This window comes from Malaya genurostris, chromosome 3 (assembly GCF_030247185.1).
Source record: "Malaya genurostris strain Urasoe2022 chromosome 3, Malgen_1.1, whole genome shotgun sequence".
Lineage (NCBI taxonomy): Eukaryota > Metazoa > Arthropoda > Insecta > Diptera > Culicidae > Malaya > Malaya genurostris.
The window spans coordinates 128,648,400-128,675,260 of record NC_080572.1 but is presented as its reverse complement, the minus strand read 5'-3'; the positions used below and the strand labels follow the sequence as shown (position 1 = coordinate 128,675,260).

General features: G+C 35.4%; 1 protein-coding gene across 2 annotated transcripts; it reads right to left on the bottom strand.

Annotated features, from left to right (window-relative positions):
- Positions 1-397: 397 nt before the first annotated feature.
- LOC131437632 (uncharacterized) lies at positions 398-20,647 on the bottom strand. 2 transcript variants are annotated; one of them, XM_058607105.1, is made up of 5 exons: positions 20,488-20,647; positions 17,874-18,113; positions 17,605-17,804; positions 17,473-17,545; positions 398-1,127 (listed from the first exon to the last, which is right to left on the bottom strand). In XM_058607105.1, exons 2-5 carry the CDS (start codon positions 18,093-18,095, stop codon positions 954-956), a joined length of 669 nt encoding a protein of 222 aa, XP_058463088.1. In that variant the 5' UTR covers positions 18,096-18,113; positions 20,488-20,647; the 3' UTR covers positions 398-953. The 2 variants fall into 2 exon arrangements, with proteins under 2 accessions (XP_058463088.1, XP_058463089.1); XM_058607106.1 differs by having other exon boundaries at positions 17,874-18,124; positions 20,488-20,646.
- Between the last annotated feature and the right edge of the window lie 6,214 nt (positions 20,648-26,861).

Genomic DNA, 26,861 nt, shown 5'->3' with positions numbered 1-26,861 from the left:
GATACTCAAGATCGGGACTAAACAATTGAAAACAATATATATATATATATATACACAGATGCATTGCAAATATAGTATATTCTTAATCTATAAGTATTACACGAGTTTGCAAACATGTATATATTTAGAACCATGATTTATATATTTTAAGTTACAGAACTTTTATGTATATTCATAATTCAATACAAGTACACTTAAAATTGGTCGGTATGTGGTTATATATATATATATATATATATATATATATATATATATATATATATATATATATATATATATATATATATATATATATATATATATATATATATATATATATATATATATATATATATATATATATATATATATATATATATATATATTAATATGTAACAATACTTCAATAAATCCTACGTTATCCTAACTTGTAAAGTCTTCATACTTCACTTATTTAACAAAAATGAGTATTCGTTCGATTTTTTTAAAATAATGTTATGGCACTAATATAAAAAAATAATTCTTCAAGACTATAGAATTGTGTCTTATGAAGGATAAATTAATATCACGAACCTAGTTCGCATTGTTAGATTGTATTTATCAAAAAGTTTAAATTTAAAAATTGTTCAACCTCATCGGTTTTCACAGGGAAAAGAATCTCATCATGAGATGTTGATCTTAAAATTGCCAGAGCTTCCTATGGTTATTCAATCGTGAATAATCGCTGTGTATTTTATTTATAGGTCAAACCAGTCAACAAACGTCATACAGAAAAAAATATGAAAACATCATCTGCGTTATGAGACAAAAAAAGTAGCGAATGTCCAAATATTTGATCGGATGTAATAATGCAATTCAATTAGGCCGTTTAAACTTCGCGATATGGTGTCCATAAATTGGCACACGTTGACATGGCAGAAAACATATTATATTCTCTAAGTTATGTATCTCTCTAGGATTCGGAATAGATTGGCTTAGTTGATCACTTTGTACATAATCTTCAGTTTCTCGTGCGGTGGTTCCACAACAAAAATTTGATCACCATCTCCGTCCAAATATTCAGAATATTTAATTTCACTTTTAGTAATAAAACCGAGCGAGCTCACGACACGTTGCGAAAATGCTCCTGTGGCATCTGTTTTCATAATCTGGAAGAAAGAAGAACTTGAATTAAATACAGTATACTAAAACATGAAAAAGTGTTACATTTTGACGTGAAGACGTCTCGCTTTACTGTGAGGCGCCTTCACCCTGTGGACGTATGGGTACTACACTATCGTGGATATCACGAGTTGTACTAAGTGCAGCCGATCATCAAGCAGTAACAAGTTCATGATAAAACGCTAGTTTCGTAGTAAGTATGGTCTCGTTAGTAGTTAAAATATCAAAACTTACTAACAAGTATCAGAAAGAGAGAGTTCCAGGACTTAATTTCTGATAATTTCTGAACTCAGTTTTCGAATTCAATTCAGTTTTAGAAATGATTTATAGATTCCAGATTCAGAATTCAAAACCTGCATGCTTGAACTTAATTCAGGTTCATTTCGAAAAATTTATATCTGTTTCTCCTGATGTCCATCTGTATTGAATCGAAATATACCCGGAAAATACAGCATAATAAAATGGATCGTCATGTACTACCAATTTCTAAGGAATAAATGCAGAAGAAAGCATAAAGTAGAAATCCATAGATCAGCGTTGGAAATTTTCATATAAGATTTTCGGAAACACCAATTACGACCATTATTAGACGTTGCCCAATAACATGTATTAAACATAGCAAACAAATCACCGGTTGGGCTTGTCGTGAATCGAAAGCTCTTTTTACGAACGGAAACGGAAGTTCGCAAAAACAAACGCATTTTAGATGATATATTAGTAAATGAAGGTTCTAACTTCCTAAAATTAGCTTTAGATTTTATATATATATAATAGTGTTCCACAATGGCTCCATATGAATCACGTTGCCGATTATTAGGTCTAATACGCTCGAGAAAAGAAGGAAGATTGCAAAGGTAGTATTTGCAGCGAAAATATTAACATCTGAGATTGACAGTCCGAATCTATTCTCGCAGTTGAATGCTAGTGCTCAAGCTCGTTCTCTTCGTACTAGACCGGGGTTCTTTCATCGGCCTATAGAAAGATCGAAATTTCAAAGAAATTCCTCGTTTCGGTCGATGTGTTCCTCTTTCAACGAGTTCTTTCATTTATTTGAGTTCAACGAACCTGTCAGACTTTTCCATAATCCTATATCAAAACTGTATCGCAAATTTAAGTACCCCTCAGTAACTCGTAATGAGTAAAAATTTCTGAAGAGCCCCCCCCCATTTTTCACGAGGTAACCGATTTTACAATAAGTGTTTTTGTTTTGTTGTATTAGTATCTACGAACATGTTTGTGAAATATTTCGTCGATATTCGAATTTTTTATACTATTTTTAGTTACATTAACATTTATATACCTTTTCATTGTAATGCTTCCTGAAACTCAAGTTCTCTTTCGAATTATACGAAACTTTGCAAATGCATAAACAACTATTTTTGTCATAGAATGACGAGAAAATTGTTTAAAAATGTTCAATTTTACTAAAATTTCTACTTAAATTTTCTAAAGAAATCGATATTAAAGTACCTTCTTCACGCGATTTTTGTTTCTGTTAAATGATAACATGTTGCATATGTTATTGGTTTTCATAATCAACAAAAAAATTTTTGTGCTCAAATAGGGTTTTTGAAATATTTGATTTTTTGTATACGCGCGCTGTATGCAAAGTGCACCGTGCGAGCGAATCGGTATAGTGCGGCAGGGTTCGGTAGGGTGCGATGTCGTCAGTGTGATTGAAGCGAGTTGCGACAGGTTTGGACAAGTAGGCATAGAAAATGATTTTTCGCCTTTCTCATCTCAACTTTTTTTAATTGTAGTATTTCGATTTTTTAGGTAGATTAAAACAGCTTTCTCTATTAAATGTACGTCAGGAAATTTATTGATCACATATTATTTTACAATTTTTTTTTAGTTTTTCGTGTGGTTTGGGCGCGAAAATAGTCAAGGAAAAAACAAAAGTTTGTGATCATTCCGGAAAAAAAGATTAACGATACAAGTTCAGTGCATTTACTGCACTTCATGAGAAAGATTTTAAAATTAGGACCAAATGGAATTCTATCGCAGCCTCACATGGGAAAAAATTTATCTTTGCAAGAACCGTGAAAAGACACGCGTATAAAGTTAGTTTGCATCAAATCGAAACCAATCGAATTCCAACTGCGCATAATCTATTCAATTGAGTAAAGGATTCATTCAAACATATAAACTTTGATTTTTGCATGGTAAACGAACCAGACATTCAGGATAGACAACAACAACATCGATTTAAAAACGTAATGGCGATTGAAACTACACGCGAATGTAAGATTTTTTCCAACAATTACAATTACACATTATTTTCATATTATTCATTTTCTCTTATATATTACAGCAAAAATTCATCGAAATACAACAATTTAAAAAAGTTGAGATGAGAAAGGCAAAAAATCATTTTCTATGCCTACTTGCCCAAACCTGTCGCAACTCGCTTCAATCACACTGACGACATCGCACCCTACCGAACCCTGCCGCACCATACCGATTCGCTCGCACGGTGCACTTTGCATACAGCGCGCGTATACAAAAAATCAAATATTTCAAAAAACCCTATTTGAGCACAAAAATTTTTTTGTTGATTATGAAAACCAATAACATATGCAACATTTTAGCATTTAACAGAAACAAAAATCGCGTGAAGAAGGTACTTTAATATCGATTTCTTTGGCAAATTTAAGTAGAAATTATAGTAAAATTGAACATTTTTAAACAATTTTCTCGTCATTCTATGACAAGAATAGTTGTTTATCTATTTGCAAAGTTTCGTATAATTCGAAAGAGAACTTGAGTTTCAGGAAGCATTACAATGAAAAGGTATATAAATGTTAATGTAACTAAAAATAGTATAAAAAATTCGAATATCGACGAAATATTTCACGAACAAGTTCGTAGATACTAATACTACAAACCAATAACACTTATTGTAAAATCGGTTACCTCGTGAAAAATGGGGGGGGGGGGCACTTCAGAAATTTTTACTCTAATGTCAAAATGAAACCACTGTTTAAATATTTAAATTGGCAACACAAGTTATTAAATTATTGATTTTCAATAACAGCTACCATGGTTACTATTTATAAAGAAATGTAGAATGTAAATAAACGTGAAAGTGATAAGCGGCCCTTACACGAGCATTAAAAATGTCATTACTGAATTATTAATGAACGTGTAATGGTGCAGTAATGACGAGATTTCAAACAAATTTGAAACACATCATTACTTAGTTACATTAAAACTGACATTTTTAATGCTCGTGTAAGGGCCGCTATATGGTTAATGTTACAGGGATTAATCCGAAGTACTCCGTCCGACCGAAGTTGGTTTTCTATTTGGGGTCACCAGCAAGGCCAAAACTAAATTTGATTTTTTTGAAAAACTTGAATGGTACAAAGATCATGTAAAAAATGGAACTATTCTGAACAACATTACTTGAATAGTATGGTCAGATTATTTGAGTTACACTAAATCAAAACATGTGTGTAAATATTGGTATAAACTTTATGTTGTAACTAACATGACTCATGTTGAGTAAATATACTATCCCAATTTAATATATAACCCTGGTTTTCCAAAAATTTTGAATCGTTTTGGTATAATGATACCAACAGAAAGATAGTTATTTCATGTTAAATATTGAAACAAACGAATACATTTTATTACATGTAAAGGGCAATTAACAATCTTAGAAAAACGGACATTTTGCACAACGCAAAAGTAATTTTCTTCGCTGTCGTTGAGCGAAAATTTAAAAAGAATTATTAGTTTGTTGGGTACATCTTTTTAATTAAACTAATCGTCGTTGTGCAGAGTGCAGATTGAGAAACAAAATTTAATTGTATAGAGAAATGTACTGAAGACTTTACTTTGTATCTGTAGTGACCTTTAAGTATTTCATTTTAGGCGGGTGATCGATCTTTCAGTTTAGTAACAGAACTTTGGACCGGTCAGCATTACTACTCTTCCATCAGCTAAAAATCAGTAGTAACGAAGAAAATATCCCACCAGTTGTAGAATTGAGATCCTGAAAGCTATTCTGTCCCAAGTACAAGGCACTGGTGCGACTGATGTACACTGAGCTAAATTTTCTTTTTCACATTATGTGATATTCTAATGATTTTGCACTATTAGCATTTCCAATAATAGTTACAACGACGACACGACCTGCCACTCGTCTATCAAAACTGTATCGTAAATTCAATTACCCCTCAGTAACTGGAGATGTCAAATCGAAAACACTAGTGATTTTTTTTAAACTGGCAGCACAAGTTGATATATTTATTGATTTTGAATAACAGTCACCATAACCTTGGTTACTGCATATCGAAGGCAAGATAAATGTAAACAAAATAAATTTTAGATCGGTTATTATATTACGGAACATTTTAATGGATTTACATGACTCGAGCGAAATGTAAAAATTGAGGAGTATGAGTTATGTCTTTCATAAAGCCAAAAAGTTCAAAATTCAGGTCTAGACTTGAAACCTTGAAACTTGGTGTGAGAAGGAAGGCATGGAAATGACCGACAACGAGCTGAGCGAGGCTAGTGCTCTGCGGTACCTGCATAACGTTCGGTAAAATGATTTCTTTGTGGAATTCCACTAGTAATCCTCGAATAGTGGCCAAAAAGGTGAAATACTGTTTCCACTGCTGCGCAATCAACCGACACAAAACAATTTTGACACCGGCATATTACACCGAATCCTACTGCCCAGAAAAGCTAGCAGTTGAAGTGTACGGATGAATCGCTGGAAGCAGATCATTGCCCTCGTTCGTTGGTTTCATCCATAGTTTCGATTAAATTCCGAGAATCGAGTTCATTAAAATGCTGTTCTGCTTAATTTGGACAAAGTTTAACACTAATAGAACTATTCCACCGCTTTCAAAACATGTTTATTTGTTTTGGGGTTCCTTGATAACTGTCCATAGCAACTTAAACAGTGTTGCTCGAGAAGATTATTTTTATCATTTACAAGGGGTCGCTAGATTTGTGGTAACTGGCGGTGAATCGTTAGCGAACATTTTTAATGTTGATTTATCTTCGGAGTGCCTGGTCGTGTCGTCGGTTACAAGATGTGTTCAACATCATGTCATATATATGATATAATCTTATGAAACATAAAACTCTTCTTAACGTTATTTTTACAGGATTTCCATATAACGAATGGAATTTCCAGTCTAAGTCAAATTTATTGGCGCGTCTTATAACCATTACTAGATATCCGCACAACATACATTGGAACAATCTATGAAGCGCATATTATATTCACTTCGAATTTATTTATATAGGTTCATATACACCATATGACTAGTTTTATAAAATTATATATATATATATATATATATATATATATATATATATATATATATATATATATATATATATATATATATATATATATATATATATATATATATATATATATATATATATATATATATATATATATATATATATATATAACTTTCAATGGAGGTCATACGAATAGCAGATAATTGCCAACTTCTACTTTTCTTTAAGGATTCAAGCTTTACTAGTATTCCATTCGGTAAGGGAGCACCTCATGATATTTGCGAAAGAGAAGTGAGATCCCGAGACTGAAAATAAAAAAAATGAATCTTACTAGACAGATAGAGTAATGAAATGTACCGGATATATATTTCATGGCCCGTTAACGCATATCCTTGAACGAAGTTGGATGAGCGTCGTGTCGTGTCAGCGATTTAAAATTACATTGAGATGCGGAACTTCCTGAAAAAAATGGTCTGGAGCAGTTGATGAATATCGAGGACACAACTATTCACGACTTTCATCGGATTTCCATACAAATTATATGGGATATTTTTATAACTTTCATTATGATAACGTCCAGTTAGATTTTACGTACACATTAAATAAAGATTATAAGTTTCCATATAATTTTTATGAATTATATTCTGCATATGATTCATATGACAAATCTAATGAATATAAATAAGATTTTCATTTCAGTGTAGCATTAGTGTAAATGAGCTCGTAGTAGTTTGATGTACATCTTTCGCCTAGATGCAAATGAAGAATCTATCAGATCCGCTACGTGGATTCTACCGATTAAAAATTAGTTGAATTTTTTATTCAATCTCTGTCCAACCAAACTTAACGTACCTGATACAAGCCCTTTCCGATATTCCGGGATCCCTTTTATCAAATTGTTTTTTTAATTATACTAGGGTCCCTTGGTAACTAGCTCGTAGCAACTTAAACAGTGTTGCTCAATAAGATTATTTTTAAAATCGTTAAATTGATGGTAACTGGCGGTAAATCGTCAACAGACAATTTTAATGCTAATTTTTCTTCGGAGTGTCTGGTCGTATCGTCGCCTGTACTGTAGACAAATTATTAGGCTGAGCATTTGACCATTTGTTTAAGTATTTCAACGTAATTTGTATCTAACTGTTTTAGAATTGTTTTTGTAATGTGAGTTTTTGAAAAAGACAGGTTTGGTGCCTATTTGAAAATGGAACATTGTACACCAACTGAAACGGGTTTTTCTTTGTCAATAGTTATTAGAAAAATCATTAAGACATAAGCCGGATGATAAAACACAACAATAAATAAATGAGTGTGACAATCATTTGCCTATTTTTCAAATTTAAATCTGTTGATGAGAGAGTTTCAAAATTGCATTTTTAATAACATTCTGATTGATTGACATCTTGTACACAACTCTGTAATTTTTTATTCTCTATTTTCAATCCTGCGTTATATGGAAATGCTTAACGAAAACACACCTTGAATTGAATTCACCAAAATACACCTTGAATTGAATTGAACTTGAATTGATTCACAAGTGGCATCTTACTCTGCAAAGCGGCATCTCTCTCAAAAAAAAAATCTTTTTCTGATAATTTATTATGATAATCATTGATTTCTCTCCAAATATATCTATTGGATCAATAAGTGATATTTGTAGTGATAAACGTGTGAAGCGTAATTTATGAGTGACGCCTTAAAAGAAATGTTCAATCCTTTTCATTTTAGATTTCAACTACACGACGACAGAAAACGCAATGAAATTTATGACACAAGATGGTAAAGACTATCACTTTTAACAGTGATTATTCATGATCCATCACAACTATTTTGTTTTCCTGATATCAGCTTATATGAGGAAGATGACGCAAGAGTTGCACAGAATTTAATGGGTAGTGTTAAGTCCAATGTGCGGATATTTACCCTAATCATAACTAATTGGCTCAAGTGGCACGTTCCACTAGTAATTTGGAGATTTGTGCCTTTGCAAAAACATAGTACATATGTGTTTATTTGCTCTCCGAGAGTTTCATAAATATCCGATAGTATTTCGGTAATCATAGTTGTCTGCTACTTCTTTTTAGGGTACAATCCTTAAATTATTTTAAAAATTTTGCATTCACCGAATATTATTTAGATATGCTCAAGATCAGGCACGGCAACTATGGGGAAAGAGCAAGGCACTTTTTGTAGTTCGTCTCCGTAATCGTTCATATTTCGTAACTAAATTACTAAAATCAATAAATAAATTTTCTACAATGAGAAATGTGCTATATTTTAGCAGCAAAATGTTTGTGATAGTATCATAACATTCGGAAGAGAAACTAAACTTGCTTAATTGTTTGCTTTTTATTTGCTCTAACCTTTCCGTTCCCTTCATAAAAATGGTTTTATATATTACAAAGTTCAATCAAGCAATCAGCAGATGAGCGCTGAGTGCACATCAAACATTAGAACCCATTGAGAGACGATTTGTGAGTTGTGAATTGATGTGTTTGTACATCAACACATTGAATCAGATTCGTATGACACTGTCTCGCTTGTATTCCCCATCCACCAGAGTTGCCATGAGCGGCCACCGTTCGAATCGATGCCATTTCAATCCAATTCTCAACACATGTTCTCGTATGCTGGAAAACGCATTCGGTTCAGTAGTCAGTTGTGTTTAGCTCGAGACATGAAATTCAATCGTTTATGGTATACATAACGCTACGGTTCGACTTTTGTTTTCGTACATCAATGCTTGTGCTCGTTTTGAGTACCAGCAAAAACAAAACCGAAAATCAGGGTTGTGTTGACAGTTTTAGCTAATTTGAGATTTGGTTAAAATGTTGGTAGTAGAATAGCAATACGATAAAAGAATGCGGTTTCATTATTTTAATGTTGGAGTCATTTGAATGTTCGGTAAGCGAAGAAGTAATAGCACAGATATTTTGAAGTAGGACTACGTCTTTCTTCACTATGCTCACTACTGCACCCATTTTCAAAATTTCACGACACGAAAGTGTAACGAAATTACTCCAGATTTGATTTCTTAATAACTGTTTCCCTGATTGAGTATTTTCTATAATTCTTTCACGAAACGAATGTAAGATTGTTGCTAATATCACGTTTATTACGAAAACATTGTTTAAATAGAGAAAAACCAGGTCCAATCACGAAACATTAAAATTACCCGAATCTATAAATAGAACCTGTTGGATGTTTGCTAGCTTCATTCGTCATCTAAGACTCTATGTAGATAGATGAATTACCTACTACGACTAATTTCAATTTTGTTTATCTTTTATTCGCAGCTGATAACCTACCCACGCTATGGGTAAAACGCGCCATAGATCCGAGAAGGATCCAAAGGATGCTAAGCGACTGTTTGCTGAGTAACAACCAATACACTGGTCTGCCAGTTGATGTCGAAGAGGAACTGCAGAAGAAGGAAAAAATGCCGCCTTTCCAACTGAAGGACTTCCCACCGACTCTACGCTCGGATTTCAACACGCTGATCAGCAAAGGGACTACAGACAACAATCCGTTTATGTACTGAAGGCTACAAAATAACTGTTCCGGCTTTGAACCACTACAAAGGAGTGGAATTGTACCTGAAGCAGACAAAAGCGGAATACTTCACACACGATATTGCCGCCAACAAACCTATTAAGGTGAAATGTAGCGGAATGCGAAAATCGCGTTTTTGATCAATTATTCAAAAACTAGACCGATTTTCGAAAAACCAAAAACACTTAAGTTTTCGAAATCAAATTCATCATAACTAAGTATTCTTAGAATTTTGAAATTTTGCTTTGCCGAGCCGTAATTGGTTTTTGAAATGTATAAACGGTAACTGTTCCGTTCCACGGGGATGATTTTAGAACTGAAAAGTAGTGTTTGTAGCAGAATTTCACAAAGAATCTGAAAATGCAACTCAAAATTATAAAATTTTAGCTAAAACAACCGAAATTTGAAAAAGTTTACATAAACTTTTCCGCATTTTTTTTATTGCTTGCGCGCTGCTGTTTCGTATTGAGGTGGTGTGAGAAATGCACGGTGGGCACGGTGGCATTATATCGTGAGCAAAATTACATATCAAATAATGACGCGAATTTATGCAGTATTGGGTTTTGTGTTGAAATAAAAACGAGTTGAATACAATAAAATGAGTATTGTAAGAAATCGTTTATTTTCTAAGTAGCTGTAATTGATAATGCTAATAATGTCCAACTCTGTTGTGTTCAATGCATTGATGTTGCTGAAGCAATAATGCTTGGCTGTGTAATATCGTAAAACAGGTATTATTTTAGATTGTAGCATTTTTTTTAGCAAAACTAAAACTTCAACATTGACAAGCTACTGAATGAATTGAATACAAGCCAAGTATTATCGTTCATTAACCTGTGATTCAAACAATAATAATAAACAACTCGAATAAACGTCGTCAAGCAAAGCAAAGTCTTGGTATTACATTTATTGTTGAATATGACCATTTGTTTCAACAGACTTCGCAGCCAAGGAGTGGCGGAGCCGTATTGGGAGAATACTGAATCCACACCAGGAAAATGTCTGGGTTTGGAAGTCTTGGAATACATTACTTTTGAGAAATTTTTTACAAATCTATATAACGAGAGGTAAACCCACTGCGCTCATAAAATGCGCGCAAAATTTTATCCGCTTCAGTTGAACGAACCGTCGCACAAAGCGTACCAAGAAAAACGGCCACATAGAAACAAGAACTTTTTTCAATGATTGAGCGCAGTGGGTTTACCTCTCGTTATATTGGCTTGTAAAAAAGACTGGACGTAATGGATTTTATAATTCTTCACACTTTGAATATATGCTGATTCAATCATCATTGTTAGTGATTACTCTTACACTAGAGCTATAAATCATGAGTAATTATGAATGATTAACATGAGGTTATATGTATATGTATTGACTAACTTGCTAACCATGTATATGCCTGATTTTAGTAGCAAGCATCGATTCTCCTTCAAAAGAACGGTTGAAGACAAGAGAACATTCAAGTATTTTCGATATCTTTGCCAGTCGTTCACCAGGCCCTTCCCGCCGATGAGATAGAATTTACGTAAAAGTATTCACCATTAACTTTTTTTCGGAAGCGACTTTCGGAATTGTATAGCATGATGAGTCTAGAAATGTCTTTTTCAACGATAACGAACCGAAGACCAAACAGCCTCTGGCCTCCGGTGCCAGAAATCATCAATAGTTTAATAATTTCTTAGATTACATTATTGGAATACATTCCAATTATAACTAATAGTTCATCATACCATGCAGTTTAAATTATTTAGTGAATCTTTTCTCAAGCACATATTTGGGGCACGAAATTAAGTTATTTCGTACTTCTTTATTATTCAATCGATTTTGAAAGCAAAATCAAGCGTTGATTCATTGTATTCATAATAATTGAAAAACCAATGAATTCCAATAAGCTTTCCATGCTGACTGGCTCGAAGCTGGCCCTCAATGTATATCACATTGTTTGTATAAATGACAGCTACTTAGAAAATAAACGATTTCTTACAATACTCATTTTATTGTATTCAAGTCGTTTTTATTTCAACACAAAACCCAATGCTGCATAAATTCGCGTCATTATTTTATATCTATTTTTTGCTCACGATATAATGCCACCGTGCCTACCGTGCATTTCTCACACCACCTCAATACGAAACAGCAGCGCGCAAGCAATAAAAAAAATGCAGAAAAGTTTATGAAAACTTTTTCAATTTTCGGTTGTTTTCGCTAAAATTTTATAATTTTGAGTTGCATTTTCAGATTCTTTGTGAAATTCTGCTACAAATACTACTTTTCAGTTCTAAAATCATCCCCGAGGGACGGAACAGTGACCGTTTATACATTTCAAAAACCAATTACGGCTCGGCAAAGCAAAATTTCAAAATTCTAAGAATACTTAGTTATGATAAATTTGATTTCGAAAACTTAAGTGTTTTTGGTTTTTCGAAAATCGGTCTAGTTTTTGAATAATTGATCAAAAACGCGATTTTCGCATTCCACTACATTTCACCTTAAGGTTGTACTTCGAGGACTACCCGACAAAATGGAAGCCGAACTAAAGCAGGCACTGTCGGAGGCTGGCCTTTGATGGTGTTTAAAATGAAGCGACATAACACGAACAAAAAGTATCGAGATCAACTGTACTTGATTCATCTGGAGAAGGGCTCCATCACCATGCGTCAACTGAAAACGATCAAATCGTCATTTCATATAATCTTCGAATGTCAAAAGTATAAACCGGTACATCGGGATGTCACACAGTGCAAGAACTGTTTGAACTACGGCCATGGAGCGAGGAATTGCCACATGAAAAGTCGGTGCGGGAAATGTGCCGAATCACACAATACCAGCGATTGCGTACTAGATGACATCGCAGTAAAATGTGTGAACTGTGATGGCGACCATCCATCTACTAGCAAATCGTGCATACATTTGCGTTGCCTATTTGTATGAGAAGAGTGATACTAATCTAAAAAAACACCCTTCTTAGTCCACTTAGTGGAACTTTCATATATCTTGAAAAATCACCATAGGAGGGAGTACATGAAATTTTCGAAATCGAAAAAATAATTTTAATGCCAAAAGGCTTCGTGAAACGTCGAGATTTAGTGTCATCTCTAGAAAAAAAAAATTTGAAAAAATCGACTTTTTAGGACTTTTAAGTCCCAGAAAGTTGATTTTTTCAAAAAAAAATTTTGATATGACACTAAATCTCGACGTTTCATGCAGTTTTAAGAGTTTCGGCATCAAAAAAAATTTTCGATTTTGGAAATTTCATGTACTCTCCCCTATGGTGCTTTTTCAAGATCGAAAATTTTCAAACCTTAACCAGCTGGGCAGCACCTTTTACGCATGTCAGATTTAGCTCAAATTTTGCATGAGGACATTTTTCGAGGTGCTTAAACTTTTGAGCATTAGCGCTTTACGAAATTAGAGGTGATCCCAAAATATTGGCACCCTTATATGTATAAGAGCGGTAAAGATCAACGTATTTTGTCGGTTACGTCACTTATACCATCATATCTCTGGAACCAAAAGTCACAGCCATTTGATCTTTGAGCTTGATCAATGACCCGAGAGTAGCTTTCAAACGAGCCCAAGTTTGTTAAAGTCTTTTCAGCCATCTCTGAGAAAATTGAACACACACACACACACACAGACATTTTCCGATCTCGTCGAACTGAGTCGAATGGTATATAACACTATGGGTCTCCGATGCTCCGTTCGAAAGTCGGTTTTTCCTGCAATTCTTATACCTTTCTATAAAGAAAGGCAAAAAAGAAATCTAATGAATGTTGTATTTATTGATTATAATGGCTGCCATTTGCATAAGTTTTTTCAACCATACACTATTTTGACAAAGTGTTCAAATATACTTTGGTAGAGAGAAGATACTTTCCAAAAAACTAAAACAAAGTTTGTACTTATTGATTTAATATTATTGTCCGGGAAAATGTACGGAAACTTTCAATCGACACTGCATTGTTTTTTTTTTCGTGTTGAATCACAACGAATACGGTAACCGATATGAAATCATTACTTAACTTTGTTATGTAGTGTATGACATTTACATTGTCAAATTTTGTTGCGGTGACCAGAAATATGGCAATATTGGATTTTGAAAAGGCATTCGATAATATGTGGCGCGATGGCCTGGTGTTTAAACTGCATCGATATAATTTTCCGATGTATTCTGTAAAAATTATCAAAAATTATCTTTCAGATAGAGCATTCCAGGTTTCTCTGAATAATGGACTTTCAGAATAATTCATTATTCCTGCTGGTGTACCTCAAGGAAGTATTCTAGGTCCCATTCTATACAATATATTTACATCAGATATCCCACCTCTTCCGGATGGTGATGTTCTGTCACAATTTGCTGATGATACTTCCATTCTTTACAAAGATCGTGTCATTAATGCTCTGAAGAATAAACTACAGACAGGTCTGAACGCTCTAACTGAATATTTTACAAGCTGGGAAATTGTGATCAATGCAGCAAAAATTCAGGTCATCTTGTTTCCACATTCAAGATCTCCAAAACATGTTTCATCAGACGAATGCCGAATACGATTCGGTGATGAGGTCATCCAATTGTCCGATGAAGTTATCTATCTAGGACTCACCTTTGACAGACATCTGATATTCAGGTCACATGTTGACAAAATCGTTCAAAAATGCAGCATACTCATCAGGTCTTTGTATCCGCTGATTTGTAGAACATCTAAACAGTGCCTGAAGAATCAGATGGCTGTCTATGAACAAATCATCTATCCCGCAATTGAATACGCAGTCCCTGTTTGGCGGCACTGTGCACGAATGCACAAACTTAGGCTTCAGCGCATTCAAAGTAAGATCTTAAAGATGATTCTTAATCTGCCCCCTTGGACTAGAACTAATGAAGTAAATGAGATGGCCTCTCTGGATATACTAGAATAAAAATTCGAACAATACTGCACGAAATTTGAAGGGAGGTGCTCAATCTCTGTAATACAAATAATTCAAAATTTTTCGTATTAGGTTAGGGATAATTTTAAGTAGGTAGATATTTTTTTAATAATTAAAATAAATATTATGATTAAACATTAGTATGTAAAACAAGAGTAACTAAAACACCTATTATTAATAACGAATCGTATGAACAATAAAGATGAAAGGCCAAAGGGTCAAAACACTTGTACTGCAAAACGTTGATGTAATACACAAAAATAAAATTAATAAACAAATATTTATGCAGAAAAACATGTTTGCTAACTCCAGTCTATGAAAATATGTGAACGGAGACACATCGGGTGCGCAGACTGCCATCTGATGTATTTGTCTTATCGCGAATATGTGATCCGCAGTGGCGCGGGCTCCAGTAAATCCCGCTTGCTACGGCCATACGAATTCCGTAGCTTTTGGTGATAGACGACGGAAAAGGAAGGGAGAGTACCTGGTAGGTGGAGTTCAGCGCGATAACTGCAACAATCTAGCTTATCGCCCTTTTTGTAGACGGGACATACCACTCCATCCATCCATTCCTGCGGTAGAATCTCCTCCTTCCAAATCTTAGAAATCATCCAGTGCCGCGCTCTAGCCAGTGCCTCTCCTCCATGTTTGAGCAGCTCGCCTGGTAACTGGTCATTGCCGCGGCTTTGTTGTTTCTCAGCTTACCGATCTCCTCACTTATCTCCGACAGATCAGGTGCTGGGAATCTGTCGTCGGCTGAGCGTGCACCCAGATTGATTCCTGTGCCGTTCTCTGTATCTTGTGCTTCGCCATTCAGATGCTCGTCATAGTACTGCTTCCACGATCACCTCACGTTTGCTTCACCACCACTGGTATCTCTGCACATTTCGGCCTGTGGCGTGTAACCTCTATGTGAGCGGTTCACCTTTTCATAAAACTTCCGTGTCCTTTGCGTGGTACAGCTGTTCTTGTTGTTGATCTTGGTCTTCCTGGTGGCGCTTTTTCCTCCGGAAAGCCGTGTTCTTTCTGTTTCACGCCTGTCTGTATCGTTCCTTGTTCGCTCTCGTGCGGTGTTGCAGCATCCTCGCCCTTGCTGCATTCTTCTCTTCGACCAACTGCTGACATTCGCCGCCAAACCAGTCATATTCTCGATGCGATAACCTCGTACCTAGTATTGTAGCAGCAATGCTACTCACGGCGGACCTTATGTTCCTCCAGCCGTCTCCAAGAGTCGCCGCCCCAAGCTGCTCTTCCGTTGGTAGCAGTTCAACATAATCTGCTGATGCACTGATGAGTCGATGATGAAACGTAAAAACAAGAAATAAGTCATATGCACTTTGCACAAACTGGCTACCCACGAGGTACCAAACCCCCCAAAATGACGAAAATCTGTTAGCGGTCAGTATGCCGTCGAATTTGTTTCATTCATTCGGCACGTCAGGTTAGACATAGCGCTTCGGCGCAAACAAGTGCTTTGTAAAATGCATTAACTTTACGTCTGCTCAGCGGATTATGTTGATCCGAGGGTTTTGCATCAGCAGTTCAACATAATCTGCTGATGCACTGATGAGTCGAAGACGAAACGTGAAAACAAGAAATAAGTCATGTGCACTTTGCACAAACTCGCTACCCACAAGGTACCAAACCCCCAAATGACGATTATGACAGTTGCATATTGGAAATCCTTCATGAAGCAACTTTCCAAATGCTTTAGTTTTGATAATCTAATATGGGCGGAACTTAAAGCAGTTATTTTGAAGATATAAAAGAAAAGTAGCCAATCGTTCAGTTTTATCTTTGTAAAAGATTGGTGAAAGTTTGAACGTGCCTCAATACATGCAGTCAAAATACGACACGGCAAAGGTCAAGGTCCGCCATGTCAATTGCGGAGCGTGTTAAGCATCACAGAGAGAATAAAATACAAACGCAATCTTTTAAAACCGAATGGTCCTTTTCAATACTACAAATCTTAAACGGTCAAACTGCATCAAATCAATTGTTATTACATCTAGAATGCAGTCCTACGTCAATCTCGCGGTTATGTCTTTGGGATTACCTACTCCAAGTTTTTCATCTATTCACCTTCCAAGCAGATTAAATAATGGTTTGGAAAAAAATCACGTAAAGCGTAAAAGTATATAGGGTAACAGAGGTATTTTGGCCACTTCATATATTTTGGCCCACCTAACAAATTTTATGGATTTAATCGATGTTAAGTAACCCATGTTGCATCATTTTGACGCTAATCACTTTAAACTACCTACTGCGGAAGGGTTTTTCAAAGATATTACAACATTTAGTGGATATTTTTATAAAGTGGGCCAAAATAAAATCAATCCTAAAGTGGGCCAAAATACCTCTGTTACCCTATTATTGATACATTGATGTAATCAAAATATCCATTCAATATACAAACCTTTAGAATTCGAAATATTTTTTTTCTTCTAATGTATAATTTTAGGAATAAAATTATATGCTTTTATGAAAACACCAAAAGAAAAGTTTTGAAATCACATCCAACAAATATTCATGCTTATTATATTTAAATAAGAGCACGGAAGAATACAAACTTATTGTTACCTGAAATCCCATTTCCACTGCAATTTCTTCACTCTTCTCCATCAACTTTTTAGCCAATCCCTGTCCTCTAAATCTAAAATAGATTATATATTTTCTAAATTCTCAACAACAAAAAACTCGTCTACCACGCACTTGGAATCAACGGACAATATTCTTATTTCAAAGATTCTATCAACATCAAATTGTTTAAATAAATTAATCCGTAAGTTTTGTTCATAGAGCAGTTTGAAAATCTTTTTGAAGTTTTCGTCATCAATATCGTTCAGCTTATCTAAAGATTTTTCTATATCACAATTCCCATGGAGAATGCCGTTTAAAGCTACACCTGCAATCTGAAAAATGGATTCAAAATAACAATTTCTTATTTATTTCATTTTTCGAGCTGTTTGTTGTTGCCATACCTTTCCCTCTTGAGAAATCGCCATTACACTAACGTTATCCTTTAACGTAGACAAACTGTGTAGTTCTAAAAGACTGTGACCCTGTCCAGGGTCAGTTAAATGAACTGCTTTGTTTAACGGTTCATCGGCGAAAAATGTTTCCTTCAGATGACCAATCACATCGTTATAATATTTACTGGTAATTATTTCCATATGCAGATTGTGTTGTTTGCTGCTCAGCATGATTAATCCGTGGATAATCTAAAATTATGCTTTTTATAGAAGGTAATATGAAAGTTTCTAGTGAAAAACGAACAAAACAAACAAATACATGATCTATTTTGATTTTATTTCGAAAATTATAATAACAAACAAGTAAGTCTAACAGTTTTGTAAAAATATATGTCTGATTTTGAATCTTCCCCTGACTCTCTTGATTCCTTTTGCATATGTGTGTTTAGGAATCTTGTTGAGTAGATTTGATTTCTCTCCTCTCCTGTTCTTTTCCCGGATACCACCAGGGAATTAAAGCGAATAAAATGGTGGACGCATTTAAACTGACTGTGTTTCACAATAAAATATAAGACTTTACTTTTATCGCGACAACATATATGTTTTTATCTACTAATCGTATCTAAACTAAATTATCTAGACTTTGTCATGGTGGATTTAAGATATACACCTCTATTCTGTACTTTGATCGAATGAAAAAATATGCATCCTGTAGTTCGATCAAATGATGCTTTTGTATGGAAAACTCGAACTCGATCGAGATACAGGATATAAAATTTCGTGTTCGATCGAAACAATCCAACTCGAACGAAATACAGAATCGGGGTGATAAGCTTTCAAAGTCGAGAATTCTATGATCAAGTCGATGTATGTTATTCCAAGCGTTGCAATTTTCAGCAGTTCTTCAGTCAGAAAAAAACAAAACGAGCGGTAACCCCAATGAATCATTCTGGAAATTTCACAGAATATTCTCAGCTAAATTTCGAAGACAGGTTTCTTGGGAACTTCGGTTCTTGAATCAATCTTTATTCAAGAGTACAAGAATCAATCTTTATTCAAGAAATACAATTGTAGGTCAACAAAACGGGCGTAACACTATAATCTTTCATTTGTCTTTATTTTAAATCAGTTCCAATTACGTTATTAAGACGATTCAAGGATTCGGCTAATTGACCCTTTCGGTGAAATGGATTTCTACGAAATGGCTTTCGGTGAATGCTGCTGAATGCGTCTTACAGCGTTTTATTTCAATACTCCAATGAAATGATTGGTGATTCCATATTCTACTGGAATTAGAGCGCTGATTATGGAAACCGAAAGATATTCAATCATTAAAAAAGTTTGAATTATTTTTGGACAGTGAGTGTAAACCATTCAGCAAGCCTAAATAAATTGATTGTAAGAAAAAAAAACTTTTTAATTTAGGAAAATTAACTCCCCTCATTTACCAGATTACCAGTTAGATTTATCGATTATACTGGTTCTCGGGTTCTGGTGCAGGGGCCACCACCCAAGTGTAGAGTTTGGAAGGTAATTTGTTGAGTGAAAGAGAGGCGTAGGTTGTGGGCCGTTGTTCATTGAAGGATTCCTCGTCGAGTTTTTCGCACCGTCGGCGCTGGAAAAAACTCGGCGAGGAATATCGGTGGCAACCAAATAGATTTTATCCCGGATCCGGGATTCCAATACACACGCCGGCAGCTTAGTCATCGTCGATGAGGAAAAAAACGTCCCGGATAGTCCCGGACGGTCCCGTCCCGGTATAGTGCGAACAGGCTATTATATATGAGAATATGACTGATATTAGAAAGGTATCATTATACCACTATGTGCATTAAAACAGGTTTATTACTTAATCTTAAGTCGAATTGGTCTCGCCATTTGTGCAAAACAAAAGATTTGCATTCTAAAGACGCGCGAGAAGCTTCATCCAAATCGGAAAAAACCAACCCTGTTTTTGCCATATTTGCTTCTGTTTATTTCTGGGATTACTTGGTATTTTTTCTAATTTCGTAAGAAGCTACACTGATTAGAAAACTTTTGTAATCGTTTCAAAACAATGTTGAATAATCTGAAGATCAGCAACTGTTCGTCCAACATCAGACCAGATGTGTCAATCATGAGCCACGGTTATTAATTTATTCTCTGTATGTATCATGTAATGAGATTTCCTAATCGAGTAACAATTTGACTTTTTAATATATTTTTCAACAATTTCGTCCCACTGCACTTGTCATGCCCTCCCCTATTCACTAATTCTCGCATAGACATAGAAAGAAGTCACGTCTGCATGACCCATCAATACTTTAATAAGGCTCATTTCATAATCTACACACGGAGCTAATCGAAGTAAAGAACAGCATCAGTGAAAGTAACTGCGCGTGAGGTGGCTCTTTATTGACAATGATAATGAGTAAAATAATTGAAGTGCAGAAGTATTGCAAGGCGATTATGATGAGAGTAAAATTTGCTGTATCCTTGAAAATAATGCGTTTCTTCAAGTTGGTGAACGCATTGCACGCCTTATTTTATATGTAACAAATTAAAAATTGATAGTTCAAGTTTGAGTTTATGACAATTTTTTAACAAATCATTTTATTCATTATATAGAACTAGACTTACTAACCTCTGAAAAGTAAAGCTTTTACTTTCTTTAGCAAGCTCTGTAATATAGGTGAAACGCGTTCTGGATACAAAATTGTGGATGCTCACCCCAGTTGTACAAACACCAAACTGATAAGGGATGCTATTAGACTTGTTCTGATATCATGAACGTGATAGCAACATCACTATACAGTAAGAAACACAAAAATCATGACACTTGCTAACCATAAACAAAACTCAATTTATTTTCATATTTAAGCTGTTTATATTTGTATTTTAAAATTCAATACTCATGCATTTTATGAACATCGATAAACATTAAATACGAAAACAACAAGATCTTCGAGTAATTTTTTATTTACTACCTCTCTAATCTGCAATATAAATAAAAATTCTTGAATGAGTTTTGTAAACATACAGTATATAATTTCAATAATATGTTTGCTTAATAGCATATTAAACTTAGGTTGAAAAATAATTTTAGTCGGTAATTTATTAGAACACTTGAAGGTGTTACTTCCTATCTCAGATATTTACACAACCATGTACGCCTTGCGTACATGCTATGGTTTGTACGCATGTCACGCATTTCTAGCAGTAGGATTTTGATACAAGAGCTAGTGAATTCTTGGCATTTTGATTATTGTACTATTTTGTTTATGTCAACAGTCGTTGAATTCGTATGGCTGTTATTATTTCAAAATTCAGTTCACCTTTTTTGAAAATAAAGCAAAGTAACTCATCACTTAATGATAAAAATCTTCATCGAAATTTATTAGTAAAATGTTGAACATCTTTCATATAGAAAGGTTACGTTATCACTATGAAAAACCAACTGTTGAATCGTGGCCCGGTGGACCGAGTGTCATATATCATTCGACACGGTTTATCTAATTGACAATATCTATATATGTGTTTATGTGTTTAGGTTGGCTCGAAGATGGCTGAACCGATTTTCACAAACTTTGATTCAAATTTAAAGTCTTGTGATTCTATACGGAATTCCTGAATTTTATTCGCATCCGACCGCAAGAGAGTGAAAAGCGACGAAATAAAACTTGTGTAAAAGAGTGTAGCCGGGCATGCATATAAAACTGTCCTCAAACATAAATTAAAATGATATAAGATGTTTAAAAGGCAACATAAATAAAATTGAACATAAATTAAATTGATATAAGCTGTTTTAAACGCAACAATGATACCGCTCCCAACTGTCAGAAGCACTTCCGAAAAGAGTGTCAAGTTAGAGCGTAGAACGGACACATTTTTGCGCAACGCTGTGCAGAGTTTCAAAAGCACTGAAAAATGCAAACACCGTCGAAAAGCCCTAACCGAAACACTTCAACACGCAGATAAACAAACAGCAAACTATTGCTCTATGTTAGGATGACCGCTGATGGAAATACATTCTATACAGGCACGTACCCAGAGGGGGGGCCCGAGGGGCCATGGCCCCTCCCGAAATCAGAAACAGAAACAAAAAAAACGTTTGATGCGAAGCTAAGAGTATAAAAACTAAATAAAATGAAAATTAAATACGGGGCTAAATAAAAGACAATAATAATAAGACACTTAACACAGTTCGGTTTCACATCTCATCCAAGTCAGTCGATAAACCAAAACCGCTTACGTTCGGGACAGAAAAAACCAAGTACAGTATTGTGTAGTGAACAATAGAACGATCTCGAAATGAGTGAACCAAACGAACAAAAGCTACCGCCAGTACGAAAGAATACAATACTTCGATACGAGAACTTGAAGGTTTGCTTAAGGAGCAAATGCATCTTGACATTAAACGTGTTCATTTACTTCAATGCAATAAGACAAAAATGTTGTTTATATCCAGTTCTATAAAGAGTTGGATGCAATTCAATTCGCTAGAGATAATAATAATGTGCACTATGTGGAGCATGAAAATATCAAGTACAACATTCCAGTATCCAGCTATAGACAAAACTTTTATTGTTATGAAATCATATATAAGTCAATTTGAGTCAATTGACGCACAGAATAAATCAATATTACTTTGAAATCGAACACGCTATTTACGTTAAACCCAACGAGAAGCCCATATATGGAAGATAGTGCTATAGAAGTGCGTGTGCATGATCTTCCCTCAAGCGTCATCGATCCTTATATTCGCAAAACCATGTCCCAATATGGAGAGATTCTTTCTATCGAAAAAGAAAAGTGGAAGAATTTTTTCCCCGGTATTCTAAAACCGGACAAGGAGACAACTATACCAAAGAACAACGGTACTTCCTTCACACCAACCCCAAGCAACCCGAGTACACCTGTGACAGTCACCAACAACAGTGAAGCATTGAAACCATCCAACGTATCGCCTATAGAACAAAGTACACCAGCTGCAATTAACAGCTTACCATCTAACCAACAAGCAACTGCAAACAATGTACAATAAGGCGCATCTACAGCAACTAGCAACGAATTCAACAACAATACCACGGCAATGGATGACGAGACGAACCACGAACAAACTGCCCCTCAATCCTTGCAGGAGGAAAATGGAAGCTCCTCTCCCCCTAGAAAAAGGGTGACAACGAGATCCAATACAAAAAAAGGCGGGTGGGTAATGTCAGATACATAACTGGATATCGTGAATACGAAAACAACTAACATGTTCCTTAACACTTCCGAATATTAATTAGTTGATCATTGTATGAATTATGCAAGCATTCCCCTTTTCCACATTTTCGCAAAAACAAAGAAAGCTTCACTTGATCTAGATTACTGTGAATTTCACACAGAGAAAAGTGCAAAAATCTAACCAAACTGTTCTAGATTTGCACTAAACTGAGGATATTTCCTTTCGATTTGCGAACAACAAATCCTAATAGTTCTTTAGAAAACTTTTAGAGCCATTAGAACGGCTGATTTTGTGTAATGCTCTCCACCGTTGCTTTTTCGCCAATGCAAATGACTGGCAGCTGTGACGTAATCGCTCTTGTCGGAAGCGAAACTAGTTTTGCAAACGACACAAAATGCATCTGCTCGCAGTGGCGATAGAATCCAAACTGATTCAATTTTTGTTGAGAGACTTGTTTTTACCTGATTTCGTTTGAAGCTTTTTCACTAATGAGCGGTCCTAACGGCTATTAAAATAGCAGCATATCGTATTTTGATTTCGATATTTCATTTCGGATTTGCATTTCATTGAAAGAAACTATCCGGATGCTGTACGGGATTCATTCCTACCTTTCAGAAGGACCAAATTGTGGAACTCACTACGATATTAAACACTGTTGGGAACATTTTCTCGAACGATTTGTTGTACAGCAGCAGATATTTTGTTCTTTTCCTCAGAACGCGTTCTGATTGGCTGGTGTTGACATGGGTCAAATGAGACAGGTTTTTCAATAGTGTACTATTGAAATACTTCAATGCTTTTTCTTTCAACGCTTAAGTTGAAAAATTTAGTTTCTATTGGTAGTTAGATTATATAAATCCTTTCACAGATCACTGAGCTATGAGCTTTAAAAATAGGAGAAAGGCAAACGCGCCTTATGAATTATCCTCTTTGATACTCGTTTATACCAAACATTTCAGAAAAGTTTAATTTTGAATTATTTGAGATTATGTCACACAACTGAATATTTTATCATAAAATTGTGATCATATTTCCGATGGGGTGTAACAAAAATTATGTTGATTCGTTAGATACAACAAGAGATATTCACGATCAAAAACTTATCACTCTCTCAGGGGGTAAATTTTGAAAAGGCACCCCATAGTAAAGTAAGTCGTATTCACGACAAAAAAATTACCTAAAAACTTAGCTAAATCGGCCACGTAAAGCATGTACGCAAATAGGCCTGAATAAAATATCTTTTAAATAAAAAAAACCTGTTTTAATCCACCTAGTGGTGTAATGATGCCTTTCTCATATCAATCAAACTATCATATATAATACTGTGGTATTCTTCAAAATTATTTTTTTTTTCGATTCTTAAAAGAATAATCGAAATAGATTTGTTTGACCGTCTACTGATAAAAACTATCAATTGGAAATGATTTGAGGTCGATTTAGAAAACTTTTCACGGTTTTTCGCTCTTTTCTGTGATGGTATAATATTTTTAACACACTTTACCCAATATTTCCGACAGTTTCACTTTTTCTGTACCATTTAATTCCACTATTTCACTGTCACGTTGTTACACTTTCACAGAGTCACTATACTTTAATGAAGCATAACAAACGTTACAATACAGATACGCGTATTTCGGAATGTTACTTACATCCTTCTTCAGTGTATCGGTTTTATAAGTTATTAACAAACTTATCGCGCCATCTATGAGAAAAGTTAGAACACATATTTTCTTATTTTTGCACATTTTACCCTCATAAAGTTAGTGCAAAAAACGTTACATACACACATACGCACATACACACACATACATACACACACAGAGACATTTTGCGTACTCGACGAACTGAGTCGAATGGTATATGACACTTGGCCCTCCGGGCCTCGGTTCAAAAGTCGGTTTTCACAGTGATTGCATAACCTTTCTATATGAGAAAGGCAAAAAGACACTTAGCTGTTCTGGATGACTGGGAAATGAAAGTGCGTGAGCTTACCATAGTTGAGCAAGATTCTGCTACTTAGAAAGATATCCTGCCGCTGCAGAATCTTCGCACATACTTATTTAGGACTAAAACGACGAGCGCAAGTGCACTTCGAATACATGTTTGGCTGGATCCATTATTATACGCCAGAGAAATGAATGATTTCCCGACAATGGACTGAAGTCGTCGCGGCATGAGTGCCTGGAAGGGAGGCTCAATGGTTCGGAAAGATCATGATGCCGGTTTTCTGGGATTGTCATAGTGTACTTTTGGAGTACTTAATTGATTAAAGACCGAAATCGCTGTGAAAGGGCCTTACATGAAGCACATGAGCATCGCTACCATAGTTAAAATCAACGATTTAGTGCTCCAATCATTTGCTCATCCACCTTGTTCACCTGATTTGGCCTTCTTGAACTGTTATCTGTTCCAAAAGTTTCGTTTTGGAATTTTCGACCGCTACTTCCGGAACCTGATACCAAAACATGTACAGCTCAAGTAAGTTTGTATGACCATTAACTAATATAATCAATAAATTTAGAAGACGCTTTCCGTTCTCCACGAATCGAAGTAAGGGATCTATCTCGGACCACTTCTCAAAATTCATCACAAGTCTTGTGGATTTGTGTGCTCTTGAAATGGACGTTTAGAAGGTCTTAAACATGCGGGATTGAAGTGGCATGACAATAAACGTTAAGAAATTTAATACAATAACCTTCTCTCGGTCATAGTCACAAATTTTATTTAAATACCAAATAATGATAGTTCCAGTGTAAAAGTTTAATGTGTCTGTTAAATCTTCAATAACATTATTTTTTTCATTCTGGGCCCCTCCCGAAACCAAATCCTGGGTACGGGCCTGATTCTATATGCAGCCACGACACACAGATCGACCGTGATAAGCATTAAGCGAAATTTAGCTAACAGCGAGGTGGCATTGGCTTTCCCCGTACTCACAATAACACGACACACACAGAGCGGACCTGCATTTTAAGTAAGTGAGATGAAATAAAAGCAAGTGATCATCCCAAAAATCACACTTCACATTCGTACAGGAATCAATTTGTTCACTTGATCAGGACTCCGCATGAGAGACCACGTCACGAGCCCGTGCTGGTCAAGGATCCCGTATCTAGATTAGGAAGCCTTTCGATTCTCAAGTCGAGTAAGATCCCACTGTCATGTGATGGCGATTATCGTGTATTATTAGTGAGTGGAAGGCAGCGGGGTGCGTTATCAGCTGGTTTGTGGAAGGAGCGAGAGCACTCTACTCCAAAAGTCCGTGTACTGACTTACCGTACAGTGACGCTGGACAGAACCAGCGCCAGTACGAAGATTTCAGCGGCTAACAAATCGGGACTGACAATATTGCACAAAGAGCTAGATTGCCTGGTCTTTCATTGCATGCTGGCACATTGAGGCGACGAACGGCAGTGAGGCAGAAGCCTGTACAAAGCTGACATGAGGAAATGAAGAGCTGGTTAGTTTTGCATTCTGGCATTTAGGAAGGTGAGCGGCAGTGAGGCGGAGATTGGTTTAATGGGTGGCGAGGATAAATAGAATAAGTAATAAATAGAAATGAAAATCAGTGTAAATGCATGGATTTGGTAATAGTAAGAAAAGGAAGAAAAAGATAAGGAATAGAAATAATAAAGAGAAAGAGAAGATTGAATGTCGGGTGACAGCATGTAGGATTGAATCAAGGGGAGGACGCTTAGAACAATGTGCCAATCACACATTAACACAATGCGTTGGTGCATTTATCATTATCGGCACTCGCGTTTTCATACAGTTGCACAGTAGCGGCA

Coding starts and splice junctions, on each gene's coding strand:
- LOC131437632 (XM_058607105.1), bottom strand. CDS start 18,095: ATGCTGAGCAGCAAACAACACAATCTGCATATGGAAATAATTACCAGT. Junction 17,805..17,873: donor CGATTTCTCAAGAGGGAAAG/GTATGGCAACAA, acceptor TCCATTTTTCAG/ATTGCAGGTGTAGCTTTAAA. Junction 1,128..17,472: donor CAGTGGAAATGGGATTTCAG/GTAACAATAAGT, acceptor TCTTTCTTCCAG/ATTATGAAAACAGATGCCAC.